This window comes from Pongo pygmaeus, chromosome 8 (assembly GCF_028885625.2).
Source record: "Pongo pygmaeus isolate AG05252 chromosome 8, NHGRI_mPonPyg2-v2.0_pri, whole genome shotgun sequence".
Lineage (NCBI taxonomy): Eukaryota > Metazoa > Chordata > Mammalia > Primates > Hominidae > Pongo > Pongo pygmaeus.
Window position 1 is genome coordinate 79,904,653 of NC_072381.2, and position 27,014 is coordinate 79,931,666.

Genomic DNA, 27,014 nt, shown 5'->3' on the forward strand with positions numbered 1-27,014 from the left:
GGCTACCCCTCCTGAACCCCATCTCCTCTCCCAAAATCCCACCTATCCTCTAAGATCTAGCTCAGATTCTACCTCCTCCATCCATTGTTTCTTCATTCTACTGAATAGAATAATCTTTCCGCTTTCTCTAATGACTATGTAAGGGAAATACATACAGATGATGATAAGAGCCACCAAGAGCAGTACAGCTAATATATAATAATGTCCTAGCTCTTCCCTCCACTGTATACGCCCTTCACTTGCATCATCTCAGTTCATCCTCATGGAGATCCTGTGATAGGTACTTTTTATTTTAAAGATGAGAAAACTGGTTTAATGAGGTTACATAAATTGCCCAAGATCACATACCGTATTTTTGGTTTTATGTAAATTATTCATATATTTCTCTTGTCTCTCCTCCAGATGGATAGCTCTCTGAAAGCGGGAAGCATGCCTTGTTCAGGTAAGGTCCTCTCTTCTAAATTTATGGAGTATTTTGTGCATGGTGGACAATAAGTCACCAATTTGCTAAAGTTTCAGAATTCACGGCTTTTTGCCACCAAATGGTTTGTTGTTGAGCTTTATTTTATTTTTTTGGTTTTATATCAAGCATACACCTATGTTCTATGTAATGTAAGTCAAAGAGGAGGTGTTTCTTAAAAGTCTGGAATAAATTAATTCCTGTTTTCCTTCTGTTATAGTTTGAGAGATGATCTTTATTTGATGCTGGCTCCCGAAGTCTTTGCTTTAACTCCTTTGCTTTAACTGAAAGTGCTCCTGAATTTAAGTGTTCATTTGTGAAGGAGCACTTTCAGTTTGTAAAGAAATTGTAGTTGAGTCCTCATCATGCGAAGAATCCTTCTGAATGTCTGCTAGTGATTCCTTTGTTTCCTAAGCTTGAATTTTTGTTTATTGGCATTTTTTTTTAAAAGCAGGGCATTGCCTTATACACAATTCTGGATGCATGTCTATTTGAGAGAATTGAATGCAGCTGGAGTTGGGGTGGGAATTATTCAAAAACTACTCAAAAGACTTATTAAACAAAAAGACAGGAGCATAGATTCAAGGTCACGAGTTAGAACCCTGGGGTCAGAATGAGCTCAATTCTCTTGAAAATAATAAGGCTGACCTTTCAGGAGGGTGGTTTTGTGAAGATTGCCGTATAGATAGCACTTGGGATTCACATGCAGAGAGAGACATTTTTGGCAAATGCATTCAGTTGCCTTTTGCTCTGACTTCTGAGCTGCAAGAGTTATGGAACCACTCCCGGATTTGGGACTGCTTTCAAAGAAGCAAGGGCTTCTTACACAGCCCCACTTCCGGGTGACAATTTTGTATTCCTGTGAGGGGCCCAGGGAACAGAGATGGACATGTCTGAAATGCGGGGGTGGAGAGAGGAAGTTCAGGAAAGAGGGTAGGGCAACCAGGCTGCTTGTCAAACAAGTGGAGGAGGCGTAGGGGGAAAAAGTCATTTGGTGTTTCTCTTTCTTTCTCCTGAGCACCTTTTCCAGAAGCTACTCCTATTACTGTTGAAGAGGGACGGTCACTGTAACGAGATACTTCCTCTCTGTGCATAAAGGCCCCACAAGTGGCCCGACCCTCTTGGGGCCTGGGCTTGGAGGATTTCCCGCACTGATCATGGCGTCCCGTTGCTTTCTCCCCCCTGCCCTGGCTTTAGTTAGAGTTATCCCGTGGTCATAGAATAGGGCAGAGTTAACTGGTCACCATGGGATTGTACCCTCCTTGCAAATCTTACTGTGCTCAGTGTCTTGATTGACTCTATCTCATTGGGCTGAGTGGAGACAGAAAACTGGACCTGCATTGGCAACCTCTCTGCCCTGGCCTGCAGCTGTTCTGTGCTGGGCCTGGGGAGGCCAGGGACACCTATCTGCTGGCTGACACAGGAAAGGGAGTAAACACTGGGAAGGGAGATCCTGAACCCTTCTCTTGTGATCCCACACATAGGCTAAGCAGGTAGCTACCCATACAAAAGTGCAGAAAGGTAGGGCAACTACATAATTTATCATTTCCATAGGGTAGCTTCTGAGAGTGAAAGGGGGCACTAAATAGTTATGTTTGGGCAACAGGCAAGAACTGGGCACCTTGATCTCAACTCAATCAGCAGACATTTCCTAAGCAGCTCTGTAACAGGCCTGTCCCTTCCGTAATTGGATACAGACATGTCAACAAGTAATGACAAGATTGAGTTAGGTGGAACTCTAATAATGGAAGCAGGTGCAAAGGCAACAAAAAGAGGGTGAGGTTAGCCTCTGGGGGCAGGGGTGGGGGAGTAGTTGGGAAGCCTTCAAAGCAAGGGGCTTTGTAAGGTAAATGTTTCATAGGCATATAGATGACGGAAGGGCTTCTAGAAAGAGAACAGCAAATGTAAAGTCACAGATACCTGAAAATACACAGCACATGGGAAGGATTGGAAGAAAAGTGGCATTGATGGTGAGCAAAGTGTGAAGTAGGAGTGTCAGGACTCAGGCTGGCTGAATCCAGGTTGTGATGCCACATCAACAGGCTTGGACATACTTGTTAGAGCAGGAGTGGCAAACTGTGGCCCTTGGGCCAATTCAGCCTGCTGCCTGTTTTTGTGAATCAAGTTTTATTGGAACACAGCTGAGCTAATTGATTATGTACCATCTATGGCTGCTTTCACACGATAACAACAGAGTTGAGTAGTTGCAACAGAAACTAACTGTAGGGCCCACAAAGCCTGAAATATCTGCTGTTTGTTTCTTTATAGACAGAGGTTGGCAAGCCCTGGCTAACAGCCATGGTGGAAACATTGAAGGACTTTAAGTAATGATGTAACTATATCTCTGATTTAGAAAGATCTCACCATGTCAGGTGGGCGATAGGCTGAGGAAGGAAGGAAGGTGGGAGGCTACAGTGACAGGCTTTGATTCATGCAACCAACCTTTTCTGAGGGCCCACTTTATGCCAGACACTGTGCCAGACTGGAATGCAGAGATGAGGTCACAGTCCACTCCTTATGACCACTGCAAACAAGAAAAGGTAAGAGCCTGGACCAAGGCGGTAGAAATGAAGATGGATGGGAGGGGATAGACCAGAGAGAGGTTTAGAGAGGTAGAGTGAGAGGTTCTGGGGCTCCAGGTTTGGGACCAGATGCTTGGCAGTATCCTTCCCTGAGGTGGGGACACTCAAGGAGAAGCAGGTTTGCTTCCACTTCACTCCCCCTTAGCCTCTTTGAACTCACTGCACTTGCCCTGTGAGATGAAGTTAAGAGATTTCTAGAGATAGAGAGGTTTTAACTAGATTTAGATTTATCTGAGACAGACACCTGAACAAAAACTAAGTTAACCAAGTGTTGCCATCTGAATTCATCGTCACTTAGATAAGAGCAAAGCCCCCACTGAATTTGAAGGATTAGGTCCTGCATGGGCCCATGGAACAGCTGCTCCCTTGAGCTGACAGGTGGAAGGGACTGACTTCCTCATGCTTGTAACCCCCATAGGTCCTCCACAGATGTACACTGGATGAAAGTCTGAGACCAAATCACTTAGGGTCTTGGCAAATAAAGATGGCACACTCAAGGGCTTCAGTCGGAGACTGTTGAGTAAGGGGCTCTGAACAGACATGTGGGCAGGTGAGTGGAGCAATGAAGACGTAGTGAGGCAGCCAGAGGCTGGCAACAGTAGAAACCATCCCCTCTTCTAAGCTTGAAGGAGAAGAAGCATCTCCAAAACCAATGTGAGTCAAAGCCGTGAAACAGCGACCAGCCAGAGGGATCTGAGGCTGTAAGTAACTCCAGCCACTGCCGAAACCATGACCTGGCGTAGAGCAACAGAGGTACAGATGGGGGGGAGGAGGAGTAAACACACCATCTCTCACTCCTACCCTCTCATCTGCTGGTGTCATCCATTGGCTGCACTCCATCAGACCCCCAAGTGGGGGACCCAGATAATGCAGCAAGTGGGGCCATCTTCCTCCCCCACAGAGCCTGGAAGAGAAGAGCCTTTTTGTGATTCCTTTTAGTTTTGCCAAGCTTGGTGTGATCACACTTTCACTATTGAATTGTTAGTAGCATTTCATTACTGAAGTACTTGGACAACACATCATCATTTAGATAAATAAATATTTATTGGTTGCATATTTTTGCAAGCAGTTCTGGACCACCTAAGAAGTGCCAGGTACTTTACCATGAGTCACATACAGAGATGGCTAGAGGGTTTTCAAAGATATTGCCATCTGTGGGCATCCTTGTACACAAAGCTTTTGAGTATTCCAGCAGCATAGATTCCTGGAAGTGGAATCCTGGGCCAGGGCGAATTCATAGTTTACATTTGGTAGACACTCACAAATCACCTTTCTAAAAGGGCTGATGTACACTCTTACAAGTATTTGAGCATGTCCTTTTTTGCCATGCCTTCTCTTGGTCCCTGGTGAGGTTAAGCATCTTTTCATATGTTTTTCAGTTCTTTGTAATTTTTCTTTTGTGAAACACAGTGGTTTAGAGCTTGGTGTCTGAAATCAGACTGTTAGGTGGATTCAAACTCTGTCTTTGCCCCTCATGAGCTATGTGATCTTGAGCAAGTTATTTAACCCTTCATTACTCCCATTCCTCATGTGTAACATGAGGATGGTGTCATTAGCTACTCTTTGGGGTTTTGCAGACTAAGTGCTTACACAGTGCCTGGCACAGGGTAAACTTGATGTAAGGGTTGGCTATTGTAATATTTGACCATGTCTTTTTGCCTAGTTTTCTTTCCTGGTGATGTTAAAGTGTGACCAGAGTTAAAGACTACCAGGCAGAAAGCAGCCTGTTTCTGTGGCTCTTGTTTTATATGTACATGCATAGAGTAACAAGACTGAATCAATCTATTTCTGAAATGGTCTTCTGGTTCCTGTGTCATGATGTGCACTCAGATGATAACATTTCACTTTCTTACCTGGACCACAGATAAGTGTGTGTGCTGATGAGTGGAGGGTCATTTCACTGCTTCGGCTCTCCTGGCATCTCTGGAATTCTGAACTGTTGGAATTTGACCAGAGGTTCCCCCAGAGTAAGTTTGCTCCAGGGAGTGACAGCTGCCCCCTGTGCATTGTTCAGGGCAAGCCTAGAGGTTCTTGAGCCTTTGCTCTGGCGGCCAGCAGATGGAACTGCTGGAGCTCCGGGCTGTTAGGAGGCCAGGTGCTCTGTGCTCTCACTTGCAGCGAGCTGAGGGCTGTGGTTGTGGCTGCCTGAGCTATTGCTGCCATTGGGGAGATCACACGCCCACAAGGGGAATGCCTCAAGTGAATGAAAAAAAAAAGTTAAAGGAAGAAGAGAAAAGCTGCTTCCTTTATAGGCCAACCTCACAGTTACGCAACTCTGACTGTACATTTTCAGACTTTCCGTGCAAGTGAAGGTCACCTTAAGATAGATTGAAAAGCATGTATCATAGTCATAGGAAAGTTCAAGAGTGTGAGGGTGTCTGAGGCATTACTTGGTGGTGAATGTGTGTGTAGATTTCCTATAGTGAGACAGGCTTACATGGGCAACGGAAGGAAGTTGCTGCTGGGCCACCAGCAGGGCCAGCATGGGAACCACCAGTGCTGTCCTTAATTGATGCCAAGAATTGTCCAACGTGTTAGCATTAATTCTCATGCTAATACAGCAAGGAAGATACTATTAGCCCAATTTTATTGATGAGGAAATTAAAATCAGAAAGTTTAACTAGAAGACCCATCAGCTAGAAAGCAGTGAGGCACATTTTTGAAAACAGGTTTTTCTGATGTCAAAGTTCACATTCTGTCCACTGCCCAATGCACAGAGTTGCAGAATTTAGAATTCAAAGGGACTTTAGAATTCACAGCTTCTCTGTGCCCAAGATCACAAAGTTTGTGGCAACCTTGGAAATAGAATCTTCATCTCTTATTTTTTTTTTGTTTTTGGTTTTGCTTTTTAGGGTTTTTTTGAGACAGTCTCGCTGTGTTGCCCAGGCTGGAGTGCACTGGTGCGATCTCGGCTCATTGCAACCTCCACCTTCTGGGTTAGAGTGATTCTACCTCAGTCTCCCGAGTAGCTTGGATTACAGGTGTGTGCCACCCATGCTTGGCTAAGTTTTGTATTTTTAGTAGAGACAAAGTTTCACCACATTTTCCAGGCTGGTCTGGAACTCCTGTCCTCAAGTGATCTGCCCATCTTGGCCTCCCAAAGTGCTGGGATTACAGGCGTGAGCCACTGCAACCGGCCAAGAATCTTCTACCTCTGATTCACATGCAGGCATACCCTGTTTTATTGCACTTTGCCTTATTGTGCTTTATAGATATTGCATTTTTTAACAAATTGGAGATTTGTGGCAACCCTGCAATAAGCAAGCCTACTGGCATCATTTTTTTCCAACTACATGAGCTCACTTCATGTCTCTGTGTCACATTTTGGTAATTCTTACAGCACTTCAAACTTTTCATTATTATTATTATACGTTATGGTGATCTGTGATCAGTGATCTTTTATGTCACTATGTTACTATTATAATTGCTTTGGACCACTGCAAATCATGCCCATATAAAATGGTGAACTTAATCGATAAATATGGTGTGTGTTCTGACTGCTCCACCAACTGGCAGTTTTCCTACCTATCTTTCTCTCTTTGGGCCTCCCTATTTCCTGAAACACAAAAATATTGAAATTTGGCTAATTACTAGCCATATAATATCCTCTAAGTGTTGAAGTGAAAGGAAATGTGTGGCTCTCACTTGAAATCAAAAGTTAGAAATGATTAAGCTTAGTGAGGAAGGCATGTTGAAATCCAAGATAAACCAAAAGCTACGCCTCTAGTGCCAGTTAGCCAGGTCACCAATGCAAAGGAAAAGTTCTTGAAGGCAATTAAAAGTTCTTCTCTAGTGAACACATCAGTGATAAGAAAGCAAGACATCCTTATCGCTGATATGGACAAAGTTTTAATGGTCTGGATAGAAGATCAGACCAGCCACAACATTTCCTTAAACCAAAGCCTAATCCAGAGCAAGGTCCTAACTCTCTTTAATTCTGCAAAGGCTGAGAGAGGTAAGAAAGCTGCAGAAGAAGAGTTGGAAGCCAGCAGAGTTTGGTTCATGAGGTTTTAAGGAAAGAAGCCATCTCCATAACATAAATGTGCAAGGTGAAGCAACAAGTGCTGATATAGAAGCTGCAGGAAGTTATCCAGAAGATCTAGCTAAGATCATTAATAAAAGTGGCTTCACTTACCAACATCTTTTCAATGTACACAAAATAGCCTTAGATTGGAAGAGGATGACAAGTAGGACTGTCATGGCCACAGAGGAGAAGTCAATGCCTGGCTTCAAAGCTTAAAAGGACAAGCTGACTCTCCTGTTAGGGGCTAATGTAGCTGGTGACTTTAAGTTGAAGCAAAGCTTATTTACCATTCCGAAAATTTTAGGACTGTTAAGAATTATACTAAATCTACTCTGCCTGTGCTCTATAAATGGAACAACAAAACCTGGATGATGACACATCTGTTTACAGCATGGTTTACTGACTATTTGAAGCCCACTATCGAGTCCTACTGCTCAGAAATAAAGATTCCTTTCAAAATATTACTGCTCATTGACAATGCACCTGGTCACCCAAGAGCTCTGACGGAAAAGTCCAAGGAGATGAATGTTGTTTTCATCTGTGATAATACAGCATCCATTCTGCAGCCCATGGATCAAGGAAAAATTTTGACTCTCAAGCCTTATTAGTTAAGAAATCTATTTCATAAGGCTATAGCTGCCATATATAGTGATTCCTCTGATGGATCGAGGCAAAGTAAATTGAAAACCTTATGGAAAAGATTTTAGGAACTCTTACGAAGTGCTCTGGCTAGGCTCTGGGGATAGCATAGTGAAAAATGGAGTCAAAGACACTGCCCTCATGAAGCTAATAGTCTAGTAGGGAACATCATCATTAGATAAGTAATTACATGGCCAATTAATTCATCATAATTATGTTAAATGCAATGAAGGAACAAAGTAGGGTCTAGGAGCACAAACAGCGGAAAGGCCTGGACTCCCTAGAGGAAGCTGCATTTCATCTGAGACCTGAGAGACAGCATGAGTTAGCTGATGACTGGAGCAAGAGGAGGGGACTCAGACAAAGGAAGCCCCATGTTCCAAGGCCGTGAGCCCGCCAGTTGCAGCATGGCAAAGGATTTGGAGGAGGGCCTGAGAGGGTGTGAGGAGCTTGGCTGGACAGCTTCAACCACGTAGACGTCCACCATAGAATTATTTACAAGAGTGAAAAACTAAAAGGATGAAACAAAACCAGATTCCTAAATGTCTAAAAATAAAGAATTGGTTAAATAAATTATGGTGTATCCATTCAAAAGAATAAATAAATCCTACAAAACCTCCTGTATCGTAGAAGACTATCTCATGATAAAGAAAGAAATTCATTATACAGTATATTGTTTCATGAACAAAAGTTACAAAACTGTATACACTGTGTAATCCTGTTTTTATTCAAGAAGAATAGTATGTACAGGCACAAAAACACCTGGGAGCAGATAAGCCAACATGTTAACAGCGGTTACTTCTGGGTGGTGGGATAACACTTATCTCTTGCTTATCTACACTTTTACAATGACCTTACACACACACTGCCTATGGTATTTTTGCAACAAGAATCTTTTTCTAAAAAGTGTATTATGTTGGCAGTTCGATGCAGGGTTGGAGCGCACGGGCCCTTGGGTTGGGCAGATGGGTTTGGCTCTACCCATCACAACCCTGAAACTCTGCGTACGTTTTTGTGAGCCTGACTTGCCTATCTGCAAATGCATGGTGGTTGCTGTGAGGATTAAATGAAATAATCCGTAGAAAGTCTGTGCCTAGCACAGAGTCTGGCCCATCAGTAATAGCTCCACAATGTTAACCAGTAATATTGAAAATAAATATAACCAATGTTTACAGATGTTTACCTTAGAAGTGATTCTTCTGGCTACTCAGTTAGGTTTATTTAGGACCATGTCAGAAGATGACGGCCACACTCTACAATTGTGGTTACTCACATTGAGCCCATATGGACAGCAAGGAGGGTGAGGAGGAGTTCCCAGAAGCAGGCTGGGGCTGAGCAGAAGGGTTCTTAGGGCAAACCATGAGACTGACAGATTCCCTCTACTGCCCATACCTTATTCCCTTCCCTCCCCTCTCTCGCCCTCCCACCCTTTTCTCTCACCTTCCTGCCACCACTTCCTTGCTATTTTGGACTCTGAACTGTAAATTCCTTTGAGGCCAGAGGTTATGCATTAGACAGCTGTCCATCAGTTCCCTCACGTGAAGCATGTTATTGGACCTAGTTTATAGCTACCCTCTTGGCTGTTATAAGCAGGGGGACCTATTGGAGACTTCCCCATTGGGTGGGGCATTAGAAGACAGTGCTAGTGATGGGAATGGAAGGGAAATGCAGATGTAAGAGATATTTAAAGGGAAAATGAAAGGTCTTGGTGAAGGATGAAGAGAGCACAAACTTTGCATCAAACTTGCAATCCCAGCTCTAGTGTTTTAAAGCTACTTTTAGCTTTATTCTCAGGCAAATTCTTTAACTTCTCTAAGCCTCTGTTTCCTCATTTGCAAAGGTAGACAATATTGTCTACCTCCTTGCTTGTATTAAATGAGGTAAGGTGTGAAAATATCCAGTGTGGGACCCGGCATTCTATTTAGATCCATTTTCTTTTCCTCCCTCCGAGCTTTGAGAGCATGGTTGCCAGAGGAATGGTGGAGCCATTCAGAGATGTAGGAAAGTAGCAAGCCAGCTTATTTCATGGGTAAAGAAGCCTTTGACTTGGGGCATGTTGACTTTGAGGTGCTGTTAAATCCATCTGGCAACTTAATGAGGGATAGGCACTAGTTTCTAACCCACCTTCATAACTTATACCCATTGTTATGGGAGGATTAGGAGGAGATGATGGCTTAGAAGGTGTGATGGTTAATACTGAATGGCAACTTTATTGATTGAAGGATACAAAATATTGATCCTGGGTGTGTCTGTGAGGGTGTTGCCAAAGGAGATTAACATTTGAGTCAGTGAGGGGGAAGTTGCCATCATGCTGTAGAGGCTCTCTCCCAAGTAAACTCAGGTGGATACAGGGCAGGGCATCCACAATCCACCACCATGGCCTTATCACACTGTCTTTTTCACCTGTTTTCTTCTTATTTCTGTTAGCTGCTTGAAGGCAAGCCCCAAGGAAAGCATATGACACCGTGCCTTACAACTAACAGATGTTCAGTCAACAAACCAATGATTGTCGATTTGCCTATGAAGACAGAGACAAGGGAGAAAGATTAGATTCAATAACTGGAGTACCTTGTTTAGAGCCCAAGACTGGGCTTGCTGAGCTGGCTGCTGTGAAACCCAGCTATTTGGCCAAAGCAGCACACTTCTAATCTAGATTATTTTAATCATACAGATATTACCTAGAATTTCAGAGAGAGAAAGAGACAGCATGTTCTCAGGAAAAAAATAAAAAACAAAAAACAAAAAAAAACCCTGAGTTTGAGCAAAAGTGGGAGAGGATTTAATGAAGGCACTTACATGTGGGACTGCAGTCTCCCATGAATGGAGCAGCATGAATTGCCCTGGGAGGCCTTTGGCAGGGCTTCCTTAAGACAGGACACTGGCCCATCCAGTCACACAATATTTATGCTTTTTAGACTTTAAAAGTATTTTTTGTGGTCAAAAGTGCTTCCACCCTCGACTTGCTGTGGGTAATGATTGCTAACAAAATAAAATAAAGCTAAAATGCTTTAAAAGGTGTGAACCCCTGCAGAAAACTATACTAGAACTTGACTGCTATGGACTGAATTGTGTCCCCCAAAATTCATATATTGAAGCCCTAACCCCCAATATGACTGTATTTGGAGCAAGGGCCTATACAGAGCTAATTAAGGTTAAGTGAGGTCATAAGGTGGGGCCCTTATACAACACGATTAGTGTCCTTATAAAAAGAGGACAGGAGACCTCTCTCCATCAAGTGAGGACACAGAAAGGATACAGATTCCTGAAAGCCAGGAAGAGAGCTCTTAGCAGAAACTGAACTGGCCAGCACCTTGACCTTGAACTTCCCAGGCTCCAGAACTGTGAGAGAATAAATCTTGGTTGTTTAAGCCACTCAGTCGATGGTATTTGATTATGGCATCCCCAACTAATACGCTCATTCTAGCCCCATCCCAGCGGCCCATGCTGAAGTCCCAGAAGCAGGATTAGCAAAATGAATCTTATACTAGAGCAGGGCTTTCTCATCTAAAAGTTTTATGATGTTCTTCATCACAGCTAAGAGGGAGAATTTGGCCAAGAATTTTTATATCCATCCCAGAATCAGTGAGCCAAGGTCCCCTAGCATGTAGCCCAATGCCTGGGTCATAGTATAAGCTCAATAAGTGTTTGGTGGCTGTAACTTTGGAACATCCCAAGTCTAGACTGGAGGTATTTTACCTCCTTTTCCTGGGCTCTTCGGCACTGCCTTTTCTCTAATGTCACTTAATAGGTGCTAAGAAAGTGCCTCTCAAAGCTACCTACAATCATAATCTGGGTTCAAATTCCTAACTGAGTGATCTTGGGCAAGTTAAAAGTCTTGGTCTGGGCTCCTCCAGAAAAGTTCAAATCCAGATTATTTGGGAGGAACAGGAAACACTAGTGTGGTAGTAGGAAGAAGACAGGGAAAGAAAGGCAGACAATGGAGTTGCATTCTCAAGAAAGCTGCCACTGTGGGCCACTGAAGCTTACTGCATGGGGGACTGTGGAAGCCAGCATACAGCACATGCCTCAGAATCAAATCCCATCCTGCCACCACAGGGCAAGGGAGCCAGGGCATTTATAAATCAACTCCTGCCAATTATTTGTTGACAGCTGCTCCTAGAGGAAATCTATTCCCCAATACATCTGGCCTGCTGCGTGCAAGAACACACCAGGCTCCAGAGGCCAGTGGAAGCTCTCGGGCCAAGATCCTGCATTTGGAAGATGAGCTGGTAGGTGCTGAAATGATGAGGGCCAAAAAAATGTGGGTGGGGTACACACAGCATCTGCCATCTATAAAAGGAAGTCTAGTACCCTATTCCATTAAATGAGTTTGTTGTTGTAACACACTCGGAACAGTCTATGGTATATAAATGTTATAAGCGTGTGTGGCAGACTGTATTTTTCATATGGGGACACAGTAATTTTCTGGTCCCATGTGCTCTGCTAGAACCTTGCCACTCTGTATTCTGGGTGGAGTCTGTTTCCTCTCCCCTTGGACCCAGAGGGACTTTGTGACTTCTCTGATGCAGTTTGTTGCAGAAGTGAAGCTGCTGGTTTCTACAGCTAGGTCATGGAAGGTGATAAGGACCCGCCTGCTTCTGTCTCTCTGTGTGTGTGTGTGTGTGTGTGTGTGTAGAGAGAGAGATAGAGATAGATACAAAACACACACACACACACACACCCTTGAGAGCCCTATCCTGAAGCCACCATGCTGCAGAGATCACATGAAGAGACAACGTAGGAATACAGAAGTCCAAGAAGCCTCAGCTGTTGAAGTCCCCAGTGAAGTGCCACCTTGGGTATAAATGTGTATACATTTAGTGATGATGCCTTTGATATGACCCTAGCCACTAATGACTAATGACTAGCCACCTAATGACTGCAACCACCAAGAGAACCTGAGCTACATCTGCCCAACTACTCTCAACCTGAATTCCTGATCCACAGAAACCTCGAGAGATAATAATGATTTTTATTTTCAGATGCCACATTTTGAGATAACTTCTTATGTAGCCATAGTAACTGGAACAGTGCTTGATAAATAAAATAAATATAATCTCACCTCCTCAACTTATAGGTCCTCCTCAGAGAGTAAATGAAATCTTCATATTCTAGATTCCACATTTAAGCAGGTGGGTCTAGCTCAAGCTAATGTTCTAACAATCAGATCTTGACAAGATTAGACTTTGCAATATGCAGAGGGTTTAGTTCTGGACTGGACATGTGGTGCTTCCTCAATGTTCATTTAGATCATCTTCCATTCAGGGGTATCCTGCATATCTGATCACTCATCCCTACCTCCAGCAGGAGGTCCTGAATGGTCCAAGCCATTAGGGAAATTCAAGCATCTTGCCACAGTGATTGGACCACACAAGTGAAGCATAGCCAATCAGTACTTGGCTTTCCCCTAGGATTGGTTAGGAATGGAATAATCAGCACCACATCTGGGACTGTTGCTGAAGAATCTAGGGCATAAAAGCATTCTTTCTCCAGGAAGTGTTGGATTCAGACATGCATGCCGGAACCACTGCAATGATTTTGATACCATGGGGGAAGCCAGCCTGAGGATGGAATCAACACACAAAAGAGTCAAGGCGAAGAGAATTACAGAGAAATGAATCTAGAGCCTTAATAAAATCATGCTTAAAGCCCAGAGTAGATCTACACTTTCAGGTATGGGAGTCAAGATGTTGTTTTCATTGTTTAAACCATCTTAATATGGATATACTATTACTTGGAACCAAACGCGTCATAATTAATTCTGGTACCAACGCATCAGATATTGTCACAAAACCTAATCCACTCCTGTTCTACAGAGTTGGAAAAGAGGATCAATGTGTAATCTATATAAACCTTTTCCAGCACTTTCTGTGGACATTTTTGTATGAAACCTTGAGTTCTGCCAAGAAAATAACTACCATTTTCCTGGCTATATCTTTGATATAAATGTGCATACATCTAGTGGGTGTATTAATTTCCTAGGGGCTGCTGTAAACAAAGTACCACAAATTGGGTGGCTTAGAACAACAGAAGTTTATTGTCTCACTGTTTTGGAGAGCAGAAGTCCAAGATCAAGGTGTCCACAGGACCATGCTTCCTCTGAAAGCTCCAGGGAAGGATCTGTTCCAGGGCTCCCTGAGCTCCTGGTGGCCTCAGGTGTTCCTTGGCTGGTTGATGGGTGTGTTCTCTATGTCTCTATGCATATCTTCCCTCTATGTGTCAGTCTCTGTGTCCAAATTTCCTCTTTTCACAGTACACGAGTCATATTGGCTTAGGGCCTATTGTAACACCCTCAGATTAACTTGATTCCTTTTTTACATCCCTATTTCCAAAGATGGCCACATTCTGAGGTACTGGGAGTTAGAATTTCAGTAATATCTTTTGCCGGTGGGGAGGGGATGCAATTCAGCCCATGACAGTAGGGTAGAGGAAGTGGACAAGGAGGGTATACATGAGGAGGACAAGACATCAAATATAGGAAAGTTAAAAAAAAATCTTACCAATCACACAGTTTTGGAGTTGTCCAAGTGTAAGAAGGCTGATATTCCTGCTTTGACTTGTAGAGACTGGGGTTCCTGACTGAAGACACTTACTCTGCAGAGATACAGGGATAGAGATGAACACAGAGCCTGTGTTGCCTCTTTTTTGTAGCCTAGATGTTTTCCTTACAACAATTTCTGTTTTGTTGGGTGGTTTCTTTTTTCTTTCTTTCTTTTTTTCTTTTCTTTTTTTTTTTTTTTTGAGGGAATACACACAAAGCTTTGACTTATATTATTCTCATTGCATCCAACTGAATGAAATTTATGAAGCCTCTTGCACAATGTATTCATTGTTTGGGTTGGGATAATTGAAGTGTCAGGAATATTTGCTTATTGAAAACAACTCAGGACAGCTCTGTGCACCCAAATGGGCCAGGGCCACAAGACATGCCACGTTCTGGACAGCTGTGTCCTGTTGTCTTTTACAGCAGGGGCACCTTCCCGGGTAAATTAATTTCACACCTGGGAAAGAGCAGTGGGTTAAGAATTAGAGGGCATTATTTTTAACGTGGACTTCACAATTCACTCACTGTGTGACTTTGAATAAATCATTTAATGTCTCTGGACTTCAGAGTTTAATGGACATAAATAACATGGTGTTTTCTACCTCATAGGGATACTGTGTAGCTCAAAAAGGAGAATCTATATGAAATAGTTCAGAAATCATAAAACACCATCCAAGTGTGTATCATTTATAATAAAAATTAATCGTGTCTACTTCTGCTCAAAGTAGAACTTTGAACTAAGGAAGAAAATGGGCCAATGTTCTCATTATTCTCCATTTTCTTTCCAAGATCCATCCTCCACACCTTTCTGACCTGCTCTGTGCTTCGGGAGACTGAGCACTGCAGATTGCATTGGCTAGACTTCCTTGTCTTGTGGCTTCTGGGTCGTTTGGCTAATGAGAAGTGCTTATAGGACACAGGGAGGTGGGAGGAGAGAAACGTTGGGGTATTTATTCGTCTTGCTCTTCTGGGCAGTAGCTATGTTCTCCTATAGCCACCACTCTGATTGGGCACCTGGCTCTACCCCTTTGGCCCTCTCTAGGCTTCAAGTAACTCCATTCCCTCTGCTCCCCTTCAGGATGAGGAGGATGACAGTGTATGAATGTGGCTGGTCCTTGGTGCCTGACTCAGCAAATGGCCTCTGCATCATCACTCTTCAACACTTTGAATGCACCGTCTGGTTCTTGAGGGACTCTGACGCATGCAGCATCATGACCACGATGTGGGCGGTAGCGTAACTCTTTCTGAGGGAATACTCTCTCTCTTTGGGAATGGTCTGAGTTTTCTCTTTTCTTTAGCCATTGAGCAGGTCTGCAATGTGATGTTTCCCTTGTAGAAACAAGCACCAGTGGATCAGGAAGAACTATAAGGATTGGAGGTCTTCACTGTCTTCCATCAGCAATTGGAAGGTTTCATTAGGTTTCCTGGGATGCCAGGCCTCTGTTCTTTCTCTGGTACCTCCTGTCCCTCCCTATATTCAGGCATTTTCTGAGTTCAGTCTGCCCTTCTCTGGAGGTTACCCCCCGATCTTTCCTCTGCCCTCATCTCTTGCCTGTGCCTTCAGGGCTCCTCAGTGACTCTCCACATGGAACACAGCCTCTTTTCTCTTTCCCACACCCCAGCCCCGGCTTCCCTATTTCTGTTCATGCTGCCCAGGCTTGGAATTCCGGCTCATCTCTCACACCTCTAGTCACTCCTTATGTGCAAGCAGGCACCAAGAGCATTGCTTTCTCCCTTCCCACGAGTCCCTGCAGTCCTCCCTGCACTCTCAGTGTCTCTTTACTGGACCTCTCTCTAGTTCTGAGTTTCTGTGGCAGGATGTCCAGTCAGCCTTCCTGCCTGCAGTCTCTCCTCAATCCTATACAGACGATAGACTTCTGCCACCTTCGTTTTCCTAAAACTTGGCTTCCATTGTGCCCCTTCTCTCTGTGAAAACCTTCAGTGACTCTGCTGTCCACCATACAAAGTCTGAACTCCTGACCCTGGCATTCAAAGCCCCGCACAGTCTACTTCTTGACCTACTTACTACCGAACAAGCCCACTCTGCTCTCCCTGCTCCCCTGTGACTACATCATGGGCTTTCCAGCTTCCACTGCCCCAGAAATTCTGCCCTCCTCCCTCCTGGTGTGAATCTTGCCTATTCTTCCAAGCTGAACCCCAATGCCACTTGCTCTCTGAAATCTTCCTTGACCACTATAAGTGACAGTGAGGCATCTTTTCTTTCAACCCCTCTTCCTTTTCTTTCAAGTTCCAGGACATATTTGCTGAACTGAACTTCGGCTCCTAAGAATGTTGTTTGCATTCGCCATTTGAGGCTTTTAGCTCCCTGACTTATATTGCTGTGCTGTTAGAACATGGTTTGGACACACATGTCTTGCATAGTATTAGGCCCTTACTATTTACCGAATGATTATATGAATATGGAAAACATCAGCTTATCCAAACTGCGGATCATCAAGAGATTGGACACATATATGTATTTTGCAAGCTCATAGGTCCCTGGCACTAAGGTCATACATCTACTCAGGTAGGCTTTGGGTCTAAAACGGAACAGGGATGATGATCACCAACATTAAAATATCTACAACTTATTGAATACCTGCTGTGTGCCAGTGCTTCACATGCAAAATCTCTTTTCACCTTTATAACCAACTTATATTATTATTATTACTAACTGTACTTTATGAACCAGGAAATGGAAGTTCAGAGCGACTAAGCAAATAAATCTAGTGGGGGGCAAGGCTGAATTTGAACCTGAGTCTGAGAATGCTCAAGTCTGTTTTATCAACCTATCAGCAGGCAGCCTTTGGAAGTATCCTGCAGGAGCCCCCGGGAGTGTGGAGTATTAAGTGTATAATGCATATGTGGCACTTGTCTACCTTATCTTCCTTCCAGTGAGGGCAGGAATCCTATCCTGCTGCTGCCTGTATCTTCACAGTGATGCTAACGACTTGGCTTTGCATATAATCAGCACTCACTAATAATTTATTAGTTGATTTTTGTCTCTCCTCCACTTCATACTTGATTTTCAAGTGTTTTATTTTGTTTTTGAGACAGGGTCTTGCTCTGTCACCCAGGCTGGAGTGCAGTGGTGCGATCATGGCTCATTAGAGCCTCGAACTCCCAGGCTCAGGTGATATTCTCACCTGAGCCTTCTGAGTAGCTGGGACTACAAGCATGTGCCACCATGGCCGGCTCAAGTGTTTTGTTTTTTGTTTTTTTTTGTCAAAGGATCTGGCTAGGATTGCACTATAGGTTTGAATAGGAATTCTCTTTCCACCCCACCAACACCATAAAATATTTAGTTAACGTAATTATGTGTCTCTAGAGGTCTCCCCTTGAAGGGCCTTGGTACTGTGTCAACTTAGCTAAGTTGGAAGTATTTCCCAGAACTGTCTTCCCTGTGTGGTTGTAGATTAGGACTGACCACAAGAGAAGTTTGCATGAGACTGGGAAGGCAGAAGGGAAGGAAGCGGTAGCCACTCTTTGTGGATTAGTGTAGGTGTCAGGCAGGCCCCATAGCTCATGCTGACCTAATGGCTCATCCTCTTGTCATGGAGCAGTGCCTGGGCCTGCAGCTGCTTCAGCTCCTACCCAATCTCCTCCTTCAGATTCTTGCATTGCAAACTTACTGTGTGTGCAGTCTCATGGAGAAGGTGTGGGCTTCTGCAGGTTCCCCACATTGTCAAAATTGGAGGCAATAAGAGGCATACGTGGGGTCCACTCTGCCCTCATTGTTCTAAGGCAGGAGAATAGGGTCTGAAGGCAGGGAACGGAAGGCCAATTCATGATGACTTCCTAGAACTAAATCAAAAGGAAAACCCTAGCTTTCCATGCCCAAGTAACAAAAGGAGCAGAGGCTACTCCCTTTGCACTGCCCCCAGCTGCCCTTCTGCGTGGCAGATGAAAAATTGAAAATAGCTCTGATCAGTCCCCTCCTGCAACCAGTCAGACTGGTCATGGGCCAAGTCCTCATTTGCATAGGGCGTAACTTTGTAACTTCACTTCAGCCTCTGATTGGTCGCTTTCTACAACAAATCAGACTGGTTGCAGGCCACTACTTCATTTACATAGGGTGTACACCTAGTAACCAACGAGAAAACTCTAGAGGGTATTTAAAGGCCAGAAAAATCTGTAACCAGGCTCTTGAGCTGCTTGCTCAGGCTGGCTCCTGCCTTGTGAGTGTGCTTTCATTTTCAATAAATTGCTTTTGTTGCTTCGTTCTTTCCTTGCTTTGTTTGTGCATTTTGTCCATTTTTTTCATTCAAGATGCCAAGAACCTGGACACCCTCCACTGGTGACAGTTCTAATTTTTCTCATGCTTCCAGTTAATGTTGCTCTCCTTACATTAGATCCAGCCTTCTTTCCTGATTACCAGAGCTGCCCAGCTACAGCAGCTATAGGCCCCCACCAGGTACAGAAGCAGTTTGCCATCACCCCCTTCACCAGCTCCCACAATCGTGCTCATCTTAATAACAAATCCCTAGTTCTGTATCACTCAGAGTGGCCCTGCTTCTCTGATTGAACCCTTGTGGATTCATCCCTCTTCCTTGAGTCCCCAGGATATGGTGTCTCTGGTCACATGGCCACCTCAAAGAAATGTGTTTATGGTAATTGGGCAAAGTCACTGTTAAAGCAGGAGGAAAACCTAGAATTGGCGAGATTCTCACTCTTACCCTTTCCCTCCCCACAAGGCTATGCTGTTTTCTAAGGCAGGAGCTAGATCCATTTGTCTTATGGTGAAACCCAACTTAAGACACTTCAGTATTATTCAAGTCTCTACCTGCCCCAGCAAACCTGGGCTGAACTCAGCTCTGATGTCACCACTTTTTGAGGTTGTGTAGCCACCTTCGACCTTTAGTGGTTGCTCTCAGATATCACTGGCATCCAGGGCACCTGTGCATGGAGATAGACTTGTAGTTAATCACAGGTGGACTAGAGTACGAGGTTGCCTAAGGGGCTGTGTCCCAGAGCATCTGAAGACTGCTCTTCAAAGGTATCTGCCTTTGACCAGGTGTTTGAAAATCTAAAATGTCACCATTAATAGCCATCCCTGTGGATTACTCTTCTTGGTGTCTTGTTATTAAAAAGCCATACACCTTTGATAAAAGAATCATTTGCAGAGTGTTGTAGAAAGAATGTGGTTTCTGGAATCAGATGGCTCTGAAATCAATCTACTTCTGCCATTTAAAATAGTTATGAGGCTGCAATAAAATAATTATTTAACCTCTTCATGCTGCAATTTCCTCACCTATTAAAGTGAGGATAATAATATCGAATTTGATATCCAAGACAACAAATGTGAAAGTATCTAACCCAATGCTTGGCACGTAGGTGACCCTGAATGAATGTTAGCATTTACTCCTGATTTCCTTTTCTTGAATTAAATAATGCCTTGGAATTGCTAGCAAGGCCCTGAATGGGCATCATTGCTGTTGCTTTCTCATCACAGTTGGGATCTAGTGGGTGAGAGGGTGAGGGTCTGCTGTGAGTGTGTATATGTGTTTCAGTAGGATGGCGGGGGGAGAGAGAGAGAGCACAGGTTAGAGTTAATAGCTAGTTTTAGAAGAGAGATTAGGTTATCAGAAGAGGAGGTAAGTTTGTTTCGAAAAGCTAGCTTATTTCCATCTACCTTTCTCCATTTCCATTGCCACCATCTTAATTCAAGTTGCCTTCTCCTTCCTGGATTACTTCAATAGTCTTATCTGGTTCTTCTGACTGTTCTGATCTCTTTTTACTTTATTCTTTTATTTGAAGCCAGTGATCTCTTTTAAATGTAAATCGATCTTACTTAACCCTCTGACCCTTTCCATTATACTTGGCATTCATTTAAACCCTAATCATGACCCGGAAAGTGCTCTATAGCGTGGCCCCTGTCTACCTTCCTCCCTTAGCCTTCTCTCCCTCCTCGCCTCCCACTCAGTAACTTTTATTTACACTAGAATTCTCCCAGCTCCTTGGGGCAGTCAGCTCAAGACCTTTACTCATGCTCCTCTCTCTCTCTCTGTCTCACATAAACACACACGCTTCCACTTCCATGTTTTTCCATTACACTTAATTCTGCTGGCTGACTCCTACCCAACCTTCACATCTTTATTCAAATGTGATTTCTTCAGAGACTATCCTGACTTCCCAAACAAAAGTAGGCTTCCCTCTTGTTCTTTCTTGTAAAAGATCTCGTGTATGTCTTGTATATTTTTCTTCTTATTGTCTCTATCACATTTCAAAGTGATAGAATTGTGTGTGTTGTTTCTTTCTGAAGTGTTGCTTCCCCTATAGAGTGAGTCCACGACAGTCCCATTTTCCCATTGTGTTGCCACCAGCCAGCCCACTGCCCGGCACAACAGTCTCAATAGTGCTGGTTTATGATGAACAAACACGGTGTCACCCTGGGACAAGTCTATCTGTATGGGATTCAGATTTTCTCCTTACAGAGGAGCCACAATTCTTTAGTTTGAGTCTTATAAAAGCCACCCAGAAAACCACACATCCTGTTTACCTCTATATTAATTTTTTGTTTCCTACTTTTTCATTTTTAAATTGAGACATAATTTGCACAGAGTAAACTGTACAAATATTAAGTGTGCAGATGGTGAGTTTTTGATACATACACACCCATGTAATCATTATTCCAATCAAGATATAGAATAGTCCAGCAGCCAGTAGGCTATTTCGTGTCTTTCTAATTCCATAAACCCTACCTGCACACTAGCTAAGGTAACCACTACTCTGATCTCCTTCTCTGTGGATTAGTTTTGTCTGCTTCAAAATCTTATGTCAGTGGAATCACACAGTGCATATATTTTGGTGGCTGGCTTCTTTGGCTCAACATGTTTTCAGATTAATTCAAGTTGCTGTATGTAGCAATTGGTTTTTTAAAAAATTACTGAATTGATGAGTAGTCCTTCATTGAATGTTTAATTTCCCCATTTGACTATTGCTGGACATTCAGTTGATTCAAGTCTGGGCAATTATGGACATACTTGCATATGTCTTTTGGTGCACATGTCTTTGGGTTTAGAAATAGGAGTGGAATTGGTGGGTCTATACATCTTTAAGCCAGGCTCTTTTGTCTTCTGCCTCAGCCTTCACAAAATCCTGGCACAGCTCAGCCACAATTTTCCAATGTGATAAGGCAGAGGTGGTTATCTACATTGTGGCAGGCTTTTTACCTGCAGGAATCCCTCATATGGCTTTTCTTTAAGTTCATTTCATGGGTTTCTGTGAAGGTCATTTAACTGTTTGATGCTGAGTCTGTGGTCATGATAGCGTCCTGGAAAATGTCACAGGATCTTTAGGGTGTCACTTTGCCAGCTGGAAACCTCTGTTGCCAGTGGAACCTTTGCCCAAGTTTTCCTCGGGACCGCTGGGCTCATTCCACCCACTTGGCCCCGCAGGCTGCACTCAGCTCTAGCTACTGGCCAGATTCCACACCTGTCAAGGGTGAGCCATGCGCAGAGTGGCGAGGGATGTGTGAGTGTGAAGGGGTTCTGGCCACTGCACACAGCCAGGCATGCCGGCTGCAGTGGGGAGGCCAGCTCCAGGCGCTGGCTCTGTGCGAGGCTGATGGTGGACCAGGCGTGCTACAAGCGGCTTCCATTGTGGGCACTGAGAAACACAGGGGTGCCCAGAAGCTTGGAGACACCAGGAACCACAGAGCCCTAAAGAAGGTGTCACAACACTGGCCTGGGGAGCCCCCCGGTCTGAACTCCTTGAAGGGCCACAGCTCTTCTCTCATTATGGAGAGCGGGGGTTATGTTTTACCCCTGTTTGTATTATAGCTCCTTCAGTCCCACCATTTGGCAGGTCCCAAGTTTTTGTCTTGTGTCCAGGAAGAATGGAGTGCCTGGACAACTGGAGGGTGAGCAAGGTGGAGAGGAGCTTTACTGAGTGACAGAACAGTTCTCAGGAGACACAAAGTGGGTAACTCCTTTCCACAGACAGGTCGTCCTGGCAAGTGTCCAGCTCTCAGTGGAGACGAGACCCATGGTGGGTAGCTCGTATCTGCAGGCAGGTCATCCTAAAGAGTCAAGGAGACCGGAAGTGGGTAGCTCCTTCCCACAGCTGTTAGTCCTGACTTCTGTCTGAGTCTGGCTGAGTCCAGGGTTTTAATGGGCTCAGAAGTGGGGAAGTGTGTGCTGATTTGTTCATGCGCAGCCATGGGCAAGCCTGGCAAAAGCACCATAAGTTCTCACTCTGGGCCTTGGACTCCACCCAGAACTGGCAGCCTGGTCCCCAGGATTCAGGCTGTCCCTGGCTTGAAGGTGGAGTTTCACTACAGACCTGCCCCTTTCTGGCCAGTAACCTGCCTGCCTCTCACCATCAACATGCCGTCCATGGCACCTTGGCTGTTTGTGCCAAGGGGCGCAGGCCTGCGCTGAGCCACCTTCAGCGCCCCCAGCCTCCCTCTGGCACTGTTGGTGCCCAAAGTCCGGAGGGGGCCAAGGTAGAGGGTAGGCTGCGGGTCTGGCATGTCAGTGCTGCCCTGAGCACCCGCACCCTTGGTCAGGTTGCGACAGTGCACAGGATTGGACACAACTTTGCTCCAAAATCAGAGCCGGCGCCGGGAGTGGGGAGAGGCCAGGGAGCAGGAGCAGACATTTCCTAGCCTAGCAGGGGCAAGGGGGGGCTTCCTGGCCCCAAGAGCAGAGGGATGCCTGGGTCCAGAGCTGCGGCTGGTTACTGCAGGGGCACCCGAGAGCGCAGGGCTCCCTCCCCACCAACTTGGTGGGGACCGGGACTCCCACCTGTTCCTGGCCCCGGGTGGCTCCGCAGAGCACGCAGCCCTGGTTGCGCCTCCCCTGCTGCAGCTGGCATCCCCCCAGCGGCTGCTCCAGATGGGCTGCTGCCGCCATCAATAGGTCAGAACAATTTAAAATCATAATCTGAAGGGCTCCTGCCATTGGAGCTTCATCAGACACCATGATAAATTATCTCTAAAGTAGTAGTCTGAGCCAGTAAGAAAACATTATTCTATTCATTTAAATCACTGAATTACAGACACATTTCACGGGAATGTTTTTCTAATTACAATGATCTTAAGATAATTGCTTTGGCTGTTTCTATGAAATGCTGTAGCTATTCCTGATGTATTATTTATTCATTGGTTTATTGCCAGGAGTAATATTGACTGTTTGCTCTATCCCTGTCATGGGAGGCTTTCTGACATGACTGTGTAGTAATTGTTTTCCCTGTCTACAGGAACACATAGGGTTAATAAGTTGTGGCCATTAGACAACATTCACCAAATTCTGGGTGCCCTTTTCCCAAAAGATAAGTTACACTGAAGGAAGAAAGGTATAATCTGCAAATTCGCATGCTAAAAATCTCCTTCTCTAGAAAGGATATTTGCTTGTTGTTTTCATGTTTCTCCTTCCAAAGAATTTACAAATATTTTCCTTAATTCCTTGCGTGAGACCAGAAAATTTCAGCTTTTGCCCCAGGCAAGGGAATAAATACAATTAGAACATCTTTCCCATTTGAGGCAGTGGGCCACTTCTCTAGACCACAGAGGGCCCACCTCTCCTAAGAATTCTTGAATTCTGCTCTTAAGAATTCAAGAGGCTTACCAGCCTGGGAGGCTGGGACCACCCAGATGGAGATGAAGTGAACTTTCAGCAGAGAGAGGGAAGCACCTGGAAAATACCTGGATTCTGCTTTGAGTGGGAATGCAGAGACAACCACATGTTTTGGACACCCACCTCTCAATGTCCTGGAGTCCTAAGACATCCTTCTCATTGTGATGAAAAGTCCCCCCCAAAAGGGAAATAGCACCCAAATTTGGCTAAATCCTGAAACAGAATTAAATGACCACACTGAATTCTCATGATAAGTCTTTGAGGAAGATGTCATCATCATCCCCAATTAAAAATTTTATATTTTTACATTTTATTTTATTTTATTTTTTTATTTTATTTATTTTTGAGATGGAATCCTGCTCTGTCACCCAGGCTGGAGTGCAGTAGCGCAATCTCAGCTCACTGCAACCTCGGCCTACTGTGTTCAAGTGATTCTCCTACCTCAGCCTCTCAAGTAGCTGAGACTACAGGCATGTGCCACCACGCCCGGCTAATTTTTGTATTTTTAGTAGAGAAGGGGTTTCACCATGTTGGCCAGGCTGATCCTGAACTCCTGACCTCAAGTGATCCGCCCACTTTGGCCTCCGAAAGTGCTGGGATTACAGGCATGAGCCAATGCACCTGGCCCCAGTTCAAAATTTTAAACTGAGGCTCAGAGAGGCTGAGTATCCTGACTGAGGTCACACAGCTTCTAAGTGATAGAATGGGGATTTGAACCCAGGGAGCCCAACTCCAGCCTGAGGGACTGAGAAAGAGTGAGCTCCAATTCAGGGTGTCATCTTCCCATCCTCCACTCCACCTTTTTAAGCCTCATCTGAAAATATCATGCAAGATCACCTTTACCACACAGAGGAGAGGAAGAAACAAATAAATATGGGGGAGGAGGAAATGGAAAATAGAACTCCTACTGGGGTCTAGCTATTAATATGTCTGCCCTGTTCCGACACTTGAATAGGTCTGGTTCTGAGTCTGCTACTGAAAGGAACCAAAAATGACCTTGAATTGAAACTCCTGCATAGGGAGGTGCTGTGATGAGCTCAGAGAGACCACAGCACGACTCTGCAAGTGCGTTCAGCACAACGTCACGGTTGCTTCCAGTCGGCCAGGGGGATGCTGATGAGGTGGTTTCCAGATCTGATGAATTACCTGACTGCCAACACCAAACTTGGGTTTTCCTCTCTGCAGGATGGAGAGGTTGGAAGACGAGATGGTCTTTCCAAGGGGGGAGCCTGTTTCATCAGTGGCTTCTTTAGATGTGTTGACTTTGTGGAAGAACCCCAGTTAACAGGAACATAGGGAGGGGTTTTCTTCAGTAAGTACCTATGTCAGCTAATCCCTTACCTCTTTAATCTCATCTTCCATTGTTTTCTCTGCTTTCTCTGCCTCAGCACACTGGCTTTTTACTGTCCCTGGAACATGCAAGGCACACTCCTGCCTCAGGGCCTTTGCATGTGCTCTTTCTGCTGCCTGAAATCTTTCCCCCACCCATGGCTTGCTTCCTCTCCTCTCACGCCTTTCCTCAAATGTCCTGTTCTGAGTGAGACCTTCCCTAGTTACCTGTTCTAGCAACAATTGCATTGTCAACTCCACCTCCCTCAACACGCACACATACACATTCCCACTCCCCTTCCAGCTTAGTTTTCTTGTTAGCGCACTCCACCTTACAATCTCCTATGCATAATACTGACTTACCTTGTTTTTGACTGTCTCCCTTAGCTGAAGGTAAGCTCCGTGCAGGCAAGGATTTTTATCTGTTTGGTTCCTCTCTGTATTCCAGCACCTAGAATAATAAGTAGCTAGTGCTCAATAACAACATGTTGATCCGTGCGCAGTGGCTCACGCCTGTAATCCCAGCACTTTGGGAGGCCAAGGTGGGCGGATCACCTGAGGTCAGGCATTTGAGACCAGCCTGGCAAACATGGTGAAACCACGTCTCTACTAAAAATACAAAAATTAGCTGGGCATATGCCTGTAATCCCAGCTACTCGGGAGGCTGAGGCAGGAGAATTCCTTGAACCCAGGAGGTGGAGGTTGCAGTGAGCCAAGATAATGCCACTGCACTCCAGTCTGGATGACAAGAGTGAGACTCTGTCTTGAAAAAAAAAATGTTGAACGCACAAAGGAATGAATTTATTAATCCTAGCCCTGAGATTTAGTAACCAGGCAGGCTGTAAAGAGTTAGTTAACTTCCTTTCTAAGCTTCATTTCTGCAACCGTAAATTTAGAATGAGAATTCCTATTCTCCTTGTGAGCTGTGCTTTTTCAACAGGATTACAAAAGGACACACCCAGCACAGTACTCACACGGACTCAGTAAGAATTGGCTTAATGATTGTGCGTTCAATGAAAGAATTACCAATAATAGTGGCAAGCATTTGTAGAGTATTTCTATGAGCCAGGCACTGTTCTAAACATGTACGTTTATTAACCCATTTAATCTTTACAACATCCTGAAATGCATGTGCTATTGTCATCATCATCCTAGCTTTAAAAATAAAGAAACTGAGGGGGTAACTTTCTCAAGGCCACATGACTAATAAATCACAGAGCCTGGATTTGAACTCAAGCCCATCTATCTCCAACGTCCATATCTTACCCACTTCGACATACTGCTTCCCTATAGCAAGAAGATGTAATTTACATAACAGAGGCACAGGAAATTCCATTTAAGTCATGAAACCTCCTATTTACAAATTTTAGTTTTTAAACTTGTAAGATGTCTTCTTGGATCAAATGTGATGATAATTCAATTTCTAAATCAACTGGAACATTTAGATGGAGGCCAAATTGTATTTAACTCCAAGCCATGAAATATCTTTGGCCATGAAATGCTACCATTGTGGAGATATTTGTAAATTATGTTTTATTTAGACACACTTTGTATGAACATATATGAGACACAGTTTTAAATAGACAGCAGTGTCATTTAGTTTCCAAACCTGAGTGGAAATAAAAACCAGGGCAGTGTAGACACACCCTAAACCTAGCACCTGCTTTTGAGGCTGCTTCAAATAATATCATCCTGATTTTTCTTGTGAATTGGCTTCGATCACTTGTGATTCCTGTGCATCTAGCATGTCTCATAACCGGCAGTCATTCACAGCCTATTTTAAGTGTGAGCATTCAAATGCTAGGTTTCGTTCATGAGCAACAACTCAGGCCATCTTCTCTGTTCACAGTGCTGGCTC

The 27,014-nt window shown here is 44.3% G+C and overlaps 1 protein-coding gene across 1 annotated transcript; it reads right to left on the bottom strand.

Moving 5' to 3' along the window:
- Positions 1–10,128: 10,128 nt before the first annotated feature.
- On the bottom strand, positions 10,129–26,434 carry LOC129045056 (talanin). The gene is given in 9 exon segments (XM_054503325.1): positions 10,129–10,223; positions 14,206–14,271; positions 20,131–20,138; positions 23,951–24,008; positions 24,011–24,040; positions 24,824–25,052; positions 25,054–25,089; positions 25,520–25,607; positions 26,427–26,434. Coding segments are annotated over 9 exon segments (618 nt in total).
- Between the last annotated feature and the right edge of the window lie 580 nt (positions 26,435–27,014).